The 9,447-nt window shown below is 57.2% G+C and overlaps 1 protein-coding gene across 3 annotated transcripts; it reads right to left on the minus strand.

Annotated features, from left to right (window-relative positions):
* Positions 1 to 138: 138 nt before the first annotated feature.
* Positions 139 to 8,459, minus strand: PPP2R5B (protein phosphatase 2 regulatory subunit B'beta). Of its 3 annotated transcripts, XM_044919871.1 has the most exons (14): positions 8,441 to 8,459; positions 7,523 to 7,669; positions 6,565 to 6,761; positions 5,638 to 5,739; positions 5,405 to 5,497; positions 5,148 to 5,278; positions 3,789 to 3,848; positions 3,582 to 3,690; positions 2,993 to 3,046; positions 2,869 to 2,919; positions 2,626 to 2,745; positions 1,615 to 1,742; positions 1,288 to 1,389; positions 139 to 919 (listed from the first exon to the last, which is right to left on the minus strand). In XM_044919871.1, exons 3-14 carry the CDS (start codon positions 6,700 to 6,702, stop codon positions 772 to 774), a joined length of 1,236 nt encoding a protein of 411 aa, XP_044775806.1. In that variant the 5' UTR covers positions 6,703 to 6,761; positions 7,523 to 7,669; positions 8,441 to 8,459; the 3' UTR covers positions 139 to 771. The 3 variants fall into 3 exon arrangements, with proteins under 3 accessions (XP_044775806.1, XP_044775805.1, XP_021540689.1); XM_044919870.1 differs by lacking the exon at positions 8,441 to 8,459 and having other exon boundaries at positions 1,303 to 1,389; positions 7,523 to 7,882; XM_021685014.2 differs by lacking the exon at positions 8,441 to 8,459 and having other exon boundaries at positions 7,523 to 7,882.
* Between the last annotated feature and the right edge of the window lie 988 nt (positions 8,460 to 9,447).

Genomic DNA, 9,447 nt, shown 5'->3' on the forward strand with positions numbered 1-9,447 from the left:
TCTCTTAAGATTCTGTGATTGTCACTCCTGAGAAGAGGCCAGTTTCTGCCTCTCCCCTGCCTCAGCCTGGCCTCCCAACCAGTCTGTCATCATTTCACTCCCCTCTTTGTCCCTACCCCTAAATAAAGCAAGCAGTTCTCAAGTTTCTCTCTTTATTTAAAGTCTACCCCCAGCCAGGGGAAGGGGGACAGACTATGGTAACTGTGACACCCCCCCACCCTAGGACACGGGGAATCTCTTCTGCCTGTGCCCTCACCCCTCCCCCTGCCCAATAAATAAAAAGGGACAAGGAAGTACAGGGTGAGGGAGGGGAGGGAAAGAACATGCCCCCAGGGGCATGTGTTGGGGTGAGCTGGGGAGAATAAATAGACCATGGATCCCATGGTAGGGTGAGGAAGGACCCCGTGCTGGCACGAGGCGGGGCAGGCGAGGGGCTGAGTCCCCTTGCTCTAGGCGGGAGCAGGGGGGGGAACCGGCCTGCAGTCTGGAGCCCAGCTTTGCGGGGCAGGTGCAGTCCCCAGTGGCAGCTTCCTGGTCAAGCCTGCCCTGGTCAAGTCCTGCCACAAAGGCCTGAGAGTTCTGTTGCCAGGACCACCATCTCCTCTCCTCCTCTCCCCACAGTGAAAGCTGCCCATGCTGGGCCAGGCAGGGAGCCCTCCAAGCCTGCTCTGGCAAGGCCAGGTGTAGGTGTGTCTCTCTGGGCCCCTGGGTAGGAGAGGGGATGGAGGGACTGATAGCTCTGGATTTAGCTCCTCCCCTTCTAGGGGATCTCTAGCTCTGACCCCCACTAGTGGCCACCTGGGCTGTAAGCCGTTGGAGGGGTGCCTCTTTGGCCCCTTGGGTCCCCTGTAACCGGCGTAGCCGCAGCTCCTCCAGGCCTTGCCATAGCTCCTGACGCTCCCGGGCCTTCTGCTGCTCCCTGGGGAGAGAGAGTGAGGCAGCTCCCCTATCTGGGCCCACCTACCGTTCAGCTTCGCTCACCACCACCCAACTGTAAAGGGACTTTATGGGACCTTCCACTTAAGGAAAAGAGCACTGGGGAACCAGCCCCGGCCTGTGGTCATGGAGCTGAAGGGGAGGAAGCTCCATACCTGGAAGAAGACTTGGGAACACGACTGGAGGATGCAGTGGGGAGCTGGGCATGGATGGTCCAGCAGGAACACAGGGAGAGACTAAACATCTGATCACACAGGATGTGGGGCCGTCCTCCTAGGCTCCTTCTAACCACAAGGAGCCAGCTCCATCCTGCTTTTTCCCCTCTCCCCCCATGCCCAGGCCAACACTCACTGCTGCTTTTCTAGCTTGTAGGAGGCTGTGAGCTCATCAAACAGCTTTCCATTCATCTCCATGAACGTCTTGAGCACGTTGTAGATCAGAGATACGATGGTTCTTGACAGGGTCCGGGGAGGGGTGAGGAAATGGGAACAGCTTTGTTTGGTGCCATCTCCCTCCCTAGCACTCTGCCTACCCCTGTTCCCCAAACACACATGTAGCTCTGAACACCACAAGCACTGCTCTCAACCTGCCCCTTTTCCTATCCCTGACCCTCTCAAGTCTGGACTGGCCGGCCCTGGACCCAGCCTCTGTGGGTTAGGTCAAGGCCTAGGCACTCACTGATTCCAGTGTTCCTTAGAGACTTGGTAGAGGGTCCCAAACACAGCAGGCAGCACAGTGTGGCAGTTGTCCTCGATGAGGCTCAGGATATACTCATTGTTCCAGAAATACAGAGCCCGCTCTGCAACCTGGGGCAGCAAGGTGGCAGAGTGAGTGCCTGGTGGTGGCTTCCCTTGCAGGTGCAAGGCCTGGTATCCACCCCCACCCCCAAAACCCAGGGAGCCCTGTCCTCCACACGTGTACCCAATCCTCAGGGCTCATCTGACCCACAGAGGAGGCAATGTAGTGAAGAGAAAAAGAGCACTGATTTGGAGTCCAACGCTCAGGGTTGAATCCTAGTTCCTCTACACACTAGACAGATGTCCTAGGGTGAGGCATTTAACCTCTCAGCCTCAGTCTTCTCAACTGTAAAATGGAGCTAATAACAGCTATCTCCCCAGGGCTGTTGTAAGAATCAAATGAGGTATTTAATAAACTTAAATGCCAGAGTCCCTGTGAGGAAGACTTGACTTCCACCAGGTTAAGGCACATATCAATGGGCGAAAGTCTGCGCACATGTGCAGGAAAATAGCAACTACAGCCAGCCTGAGGAAGTGGAAACGCCTGGCTGGGCACCGGAGTGGGACTAATGGAATCAAAAGCCACAAAGAAGAGGGGAGCGGGGATACGAACCCATTCCGGAGCACACTCCAGTTTACCCAACAGGTTGGCACTACACTCTCTTTAGTCCTCATCACCACCTTGTGAAGAGATCACTGTGGTCCACTTCACAGATGAGGAAGGTGCATCAGATTCGAGTGGCAAAGTGATTGCCCAGGGCCCTTTAGCCCGTGGGGAGCATATCTGAGGCCGGACCCTAGGTCTTCTGACCTTAAGTCCAGCATCTCCCCATTATCGGACCCTGGTGGGTCCAGAGGTGAAACTGAGGGTGGAGGGAAATGTGTTAGGTCAACTGGTCAGCCCTCCTAGTCCATACCCTGGCTCCCACCCCTACCTGTTCCCACCCCATACCTGGAAATGGGGGCTGGACACACAGCGGGCCACCTGCTTGAAGAGCGGCTCCTGGATCTTCACAAACTGGGAGGGCTCAATGACATCAAGAATCTCTTCCATCTCCCCCAGAAACATCACCTGGGGGTAGGGACACGGGAGACAGCAGTTCCCATCTCCCCTCCCCCCAACACATTTGGCTGCCCTCCGGAACCAGAGCCCTCCTGACCCCCCTCTGGGGGACACCAGAGCCCTTCCTCATACCTCCTTCTGTGTACAGGTCTTTGGCCAGTATTTCAGCAGCCCCCGGATCACCTGTGGGAGTTGAGGCAGAAAGGAGTCAGACCTGCAGGGGTGAGGCCTGCCTTTCCCCCACCAAGGTACTCACGTGCTCTGTCAAGGTGGCGTCCTTCTCCAGGAACTGCACCACACAGTATGCCAGCTGAGGGGGGTGGGGGTTGGGCGAGAGAAAGAAGACTGGGGTCAGGAGGGGACCATGACAGGACACCAGATGTTTGCTCCCTCACTGTGTCTCCTCTCTCATTCACCAAACATTTACTGACTGACTACCTAGGATGTGCCAGGCACCATGCTCTGTGGGCAGGGACACAACCACGTTCCCCCAGGGGGAACATGCAGCAAACTAGCCCTTATAAATTTCACAAAAGTTTCCATAATTGAAATCTACATCACAATCTATGGGAATATGGAAAGAGAAGAGTTTAATCCTGCCTAGGGCAGGTCGGGAGGGAAAAGGCTGGGAAGGCTTCACAAAGCTGATGTCTGAGATCAGCCTTAAAGTGTCATGGAAATTCTCTAAGGTGGATGGAACAGAATTAGCAAAGAAAAAGAAGGTGAGGGAGGATCCCATGAGTTCATGACTTAATGTGGCTGTAGCAGAGTGTTGGGCTGACCCCACGGCTGCCCTGACTCTGTCGGCATCTCTCTGCTGCGGCAGGGCCAGGCCTGGGCCTTACCTGGGCATGAAAAACAGACAGTGACTTGACAGAGTGTAGGGGAATCAGGACCCGGACCAGGAACTGCTTGTGCTCGGTCTTCAGGGGCAGTGCAAAGCCATTGATGATGCTGAGGAGGGGGCAGAAGAGAGGAGGAGGGCTCAGATGACCGGGCCTCAGTCTTTGCTCCCAGAATCCTGATGCTCCAGCCAAGGCCCAGAGAGTCACCTTCCTAAGATCTCCAGCAGCTCAGCCACACCATTGAAGTGCTCAAGTTCATAGATGAACCTGCGAGAAGAAGAGCAGGATGCAGAAGGGCTTAGAGCAATTACAGCAGGCCCAGTCCCCCTCAGGCATCCTACCTGCCACCCCACCCTGCACACTAATCCAACTCTCTCCCAACCCAGAGGCTGAGCTCCCTTCCCAAACCAGGCCCCACTGAGATCCACGCCCACTTCTGAATCACCCTCCTCAGCCCAGGCACTGGTGCTCAAACCTTTCTTCTATGAGGCATTCTAACTTGTCTCTTCTCCCCAGACCCTAACTCTCATTTTCTGGCCCCCATCCAGTCAGCAGGCACCTAGCCTGCATCCTTCGCTCTTCATGCCTTTCAACCCAAAGAATGACAAACACTTAGAACGTCTACTCTGTGCTATGTACTTCTCAAAATTATAATGAGAGATAGGGCTGATTAGATCCATTATACAGATGAAGAAATTGAGGTTCAGCAGTCCAATGACACCTCCGAGGCTGGCACACCTCTGCACACCAATGACACCCAAAGTTAATAAGCAGGGGATCTAATGGACTTGGGGAGCTCCTGGAGGACAGGGATCTCTCTCAGTTATTTTGTAAGCCAATACCATAAGAGCTAATGTTTCAGGGGCGCCTGGGTGGCTCAGTCGTTGAGCGTCTGCCTTCGGCTCAGGTCATGATCCCAGGATCCTGGGATCGAGCCCCACGTCGGGCTCCCTGCTCAGTGGGAAGCCTGCTTCTCCCTCTCCCACTCCCCCTGCTTGTGTTCCCTCTCTCGCTGTGTCTCTGTCAAATAAATAAATAAAATCTTTAAAAAAAAAAAAAAAGCTAATGTTTCAGAGTCCCAGCCTTGGTCAAAGAGCTACATACTGTGTGCTTTGGAGACATTGTCTCATTTCACCCTGATGACTGTCCCTGGGTGAGTAGAGCTATCATTCCCATTTTAGAGATGAGAGATAATTTGCTCACGTTCACCGAAACATTTGAACCAAACTCAAAAAGGCCATTGAGCTCCAAAGCCAATCTCAACTACAAGGCCATGTGGGCCCCTATGCCCAGTGGGCACTGTTGCTCAACACACATTTGCAGAAAGAATCTTATTTGGATCTTTATGGCTCAGCACAATAAGGGTCAGAAGATTTGATCCTAGGCCCCCAGGACTGGTCTAGTCCCTGCACACCAGTCCATCTCTGAGTCTGTATTTCCTCATCTGTAAAATGGAAATAAATACCCTTTCCCTGCTGACCTCACGGGAGCCTTTGCCTCCATCTTCTCCCCTACAGCTCTCCCTTCCCTCCCCAGGTCTCAGCTGGGCAGGCAGCAGGCACCCACCGGAGGAAGATGTGGCTGCACTGTTTGCGGATGTAGGCCCGGAGCCCCAGGAACTTGCCATAGACCCGGTGCAGGATGGTCTTGAGGTACTCACGCTCCCGGGGGTCCTCACTATCAAATAGCTCCAGGAGCTAGGGGACCCAGGGTCAGGGGTCAGGGGGGAGGCCAAGCCCAGGTCGTTTCCATCCTATCCCCACACCCTTCAGAGAGCCTGCCCCTGTCCCATGGCACCACCCGGCCTGGGCTCCCCACTTCACCATCAGCACAAACTTTTGATCCACATATCTCTTGGCCACAGAGGGTTGAAAATCTGGGCTCTCCAAGAAACGCAGGAAAAACTCATATACCAGCTGGGAGAGGGGACAGACAAAAAAGGTGAGTTCAGGAACAGCCTCCCTCTTCCCCCTGCCGTATGGCCCCCTTCCGCCAGTCTACTTGACCCTCTCCCCTCTACTGAAACTCAGCATCCTGCCTTCCCCAGCCCCCATACCTGCAGATGTGGCCAGGAAGGCTCCAGGTTGGGTTCATCCTCTTCAGGATCAAATTCAGGGTTCTCACTGGGTGGTAGGGTCCTGAAGATATTCACTGAGATCTGAAGGGCAGGATCAGGGTTCTTTTAGGAAGAGCCCCCGGGGCGCCTGGGTGGCTCAGTCGTTAAGCGTCTGCCTTCGGCTCAGGTCATGATCCCAGGGTCCTGGGATCGAGCCCCGCATCGGGCTCCCTGCTCGGCCAGGAGCCTGCTTCTCCCTCTCCCACTCCCCCTGCTTGTGTTCCCTCTCTAGCTGTCTCTCTCTCTCTCTGTCAAATAAATAAAATAAAATCTTTAAAAAAAAAAAAAAAAAAAGGAAGAGCCCTCAAAGGCAGAAGTCAGGAGGTCTCTTATCCAAAGTTCTAATGAGCCTCAGCACCTGCCTCAGCAAGCAATTCACTCCTCATCAATCATTACCTGAACACACGGAAGCCCTGGGCCGGGGGCTGGGGACCCAGAAATAAACAAGACACATCCCCGCCCTCTACTGGGCACAGTCCAGTGGGGAAGACAAGATGTTAAGTGGTAAGGTCTACAGACACTCTAGTCAGCACAAAGGAGATTTCTAGCTTGAACACTGAGAAGCCTCATGGAAGAAGCAGCACCTGAGCCAGGCCATGGCAATAAGGGACATGGTGGGAGTGCACACCAGGCTACAGGAGAGCATAAGCCAAAGTGCAGGGTGGGTCAGGCCCAGGAGGCACTGAGGGACCTACCCAGGCCAGATGCAGTGGGGCTGGGGGATGGGGGGGGGGGAGAAAGATGGGGGCCTTGAGGCTAAGCCAAAGAGAGGCAGGTATTCTTTGCAGAAGAAGGGGACCACAAGCAGGTCAGTAGGGTTCCATATCCCCCAAGCCCTCCCCCAGAGGTCAGGGGCCAGGTGCTTACCATGCGGATGATGTCTGGGTAGACAGGCTCAATGAGGACCCCCCGGGTGCTCCCCACACACTCCACCAGCTCATTGAGTGCTGCCCGCTTCACCTCCTTCCCCTTCAGGTCAGCCACACAGTCCAAAAAGTCAAACATCACCCCACACTGGGCCAGCTTCCGGCTCAAGAGCTCGTGCAGTTCCGAGGCTGGCACATCTGGGGAGAAGGGAGGGGGCTGAGCCTGCGCCCCACTTACCACAGCTCTGGGCATCGGCGTGCCCTCCGAATCCACAGAGCAGCCTCCCCTGCCCCCAGACCCCCTGCTCTTGTGACATCCCCCACTCTTTGCAAGGAGCAAACGACTCCTGTCCCATCCTCCATTCCTGCAGGGTAAAGGAGCTGCATCTCTTCCTCCCAACCCAGGCTCAGACAGCATGATGGCCTGACTTAAAGCAAGGTAAGAAACCCTGGATGCCCGGCTTTCCACAGGTGCCCAAAACCACCATGCCTCCCTCTCATAGCTGGCACTCTGTTCTAAGAGCCAGAAATGAGAAGGAGGGTGGGGGCTGAGGATTTCTTGGGTGCTCTCTGGCTCAGCCAGTCGAGGGCCCTGTGACCCAGAGGTGGGGAGACTACATGGTGATCACGGGGAGCCATGCTGAGCACTTGCTCAGGACCCTAGCAGTGGCCTCCGGGAACCCAGGCTATGGGCCCCACCCTTGGCCCTGGTCTGCCCCCCAGGGTGGCGCCACTTCCAGATGCCCCACCTCCAAGGATGACAGGCCAGTCAGGCCATGCGTCAGCAGAGAGGGCTGGAGGCCTGGGGGGTGGGGGTCATCTCCAGTGGTGGAGTCCCTTGCCTGGAAGGGGCCATCTAAACCCTCTAATCACAGCTGCCAGTGCTTGTCGCTACCTGCTGCAGCCCTGCTTGCCCGCTGTGGGACTCAGGTACCCTGGCAGCCAGCAGCAGGGCTCACCTTTGAGCAGGGGCAGTGGCGTGAGCTCTTGCTGGTTGCTCTGATAGCGGAACTGGGAGGAGCTATGGGAGCGCCGGGGCCGGGCCCTGCGGAGGGAACGGCGGGAGAAGCCATCCACCTTGTCGGGTGGGGGCACAGGCGATAGCCCTGGGGAAGAAGGGCTGGTGGGGGTGCTTGCAGGGGGCAGCTTTGTCTCCATGGTGGCCAGGTGGTGGGTCAAGCCTTCAGAGCCCCTGGGGTTCCCTCTGGGCCTGGAGGATGCCGAATGGGGTGAGGCTGACTAACTTGGGCCCATGCTGGGGGGGGGGCACACAACCACAGTCTGGGCCCCCCCCCAGGGCCTTCGGCAACTGCCCAGTCCTGGGGGGCAGGCAGAGTAGAGAGGAGGATGGCTCAGGCCTCAGGTCCTTCCTGGGGGTCCCGAAGAGTCCAGTTAGGGTTCTCACCCTGGCTCTTTTGAAAATGTAGTCAGGGCAGAGAGACCAGCAAAAGAAACAGAGAGAGCCTGTCAGTTCTTCCAGGAAAGACAGTGTGTGGGGCTGCCCAAGTCCGAGTGCTCAAGTCTTCTTTTCCCTCCCAGATCCTAAATACAGGTGCAGTCCCTTCCCACAGGAGCATGTCCCACCCTTCTCCCAGACCTTAAGATCCCAGGCTCCAAAACAACCCCTCTTGGGATAGGGCCTATCCCCCGAACCAGCCCCTACCTAGAATGGGGAACCCCATCCCAAGCCCTGGCCCCTCAAAGAATGGGGCCCCCTTCTGCTCCACTAATCCAGGCCACCAGTGACTTCCCCAAGAATGGGGGCCCTATCCCCACGCCACCCCTCCCTCCTAAAATCTGGCAACCTTCTCCACCTCAGCCCCTCCTTCCTCGCCCCCCAAATCTCATCTGCCTCCTGGTGGGGGGGGAACACTCACTTCTCAGAAGCCCAGACTTCCGTCCCCAACCACCGGGGGCTGCGGGTGGGGAAGGGGCCGCTGTTCAGGTCTCCTTCGCAACGGTTCTGCTCCGGGCGCTGGCTCTGGGTGGCGGCGCTCCTGGGTTCTCTCTCGGGCTCCGGGAGAGCCGGAGCATGCCCCCAGCTCAGCCCCAGGTCGGGTGCGGGCGTCCGGTGCGCTCTGGGCTACCCCGGCAGCGTGCAGACCTCTCCTCAAGTCTTGGGACCCGACCCAGCGCGGCGTTGCGCTGCGGGAGCCCCGGCTCTGTGCGCACCGGCACCCGCCGCCCAGCTGCTCAGGATGACATCAAGTCACCTCCCCCCGCCCGGCCCGCACCTCCCCGAAGGCTGGGGGGGTGGAGGGGGGTGCTGCGTCAGAAAGTTCCCAGGGCCACTGGGAGATGTAGTCCCCGCACTGCTTAAAGGGGGATGCCAGACCGAAGGGGTAACCCCTGCAGGGGCCTGGGGTCAAAGCTTAAGCAGAGTGGGATGGGGTCCACCTGGGGCTAGGCTCCCACGTTCTAGAAAGGAGACTGCATCGGAAGAGAGGACTCGGGAGTCTGCACCAGGAAGCTGGGGGTGAGGCCAGGACCGTGACAGGAAAGAGGCCCAATCCTATACCAGGCCCAAAGATTTGGCCTGCTTCATCCGTGCCCCAGGCATTCCACCCGCGGGGGAATCCCACCCTCACCCCAGAATGGCCACACACTTCAAACCCACTTGGAAACGGGCACTGAACTGGTTAATAGTCTGCAGTGAACCAGTGCCTGCTGGGAGAGGTGTGGTGCACCCAAGACTGCTGGGAAATGCAGTCCGCCCTCAGGCCTGCAGTCCCCCTCCCATCCCTTGCTGTCTATGGTGACATCATGGTGTAGGGTTTAAAGGGCCAGCTTGGAATGGCAAAGCATCCGAGCAGTGGGTGTTCCCTGGGGCGCCATCCTGCCCCAGGCAAGCTGGCCTCCCTGGACAGACCTCCCTTCGCCCCTC

Source organism: Neomonachus schauinslandi, chromosome 11 (genome assembly GCF_002201575.2).
Source record: "Neomonachus schauinslandi chromosome 11, ASM220157v2, whole genome shotgun sequence".
NCBI lineage: Eukaryota > Metazoa > Chordata > Mammalia > Carnivora > Phocidae > Neomonachus > Neomonachus schauinslandi.

What these genes read in the sequence shown, in the direction of transcription:
- PPP2R5B (XM_021685014.2), bottom strand. Translation starts at nt 7,721, where the DNA reads ATGGAGACAAAGCTGCCCCCTGCAAGCACCCCCACCAGCCCTTCTTCC. An exon ending in ATCAAAAGTTTGTGCTGATG is followed by an intron (nt 5,279 to 5,404) that starts GTGAAGTGGGGA and finishes TGGGTCCCCTAG; the next exon opens with CTCCTGGAGCTATTTGATAG. An exon ending in ACGCCACCTTGACAGAGCAC is followed by an intron (nt 2,920 to 2,992) that starts GTGAGTACCTTG and finishes CAACTCCCACAG; the next exon opens with GTGATCCGGGGGCTGCTGAA.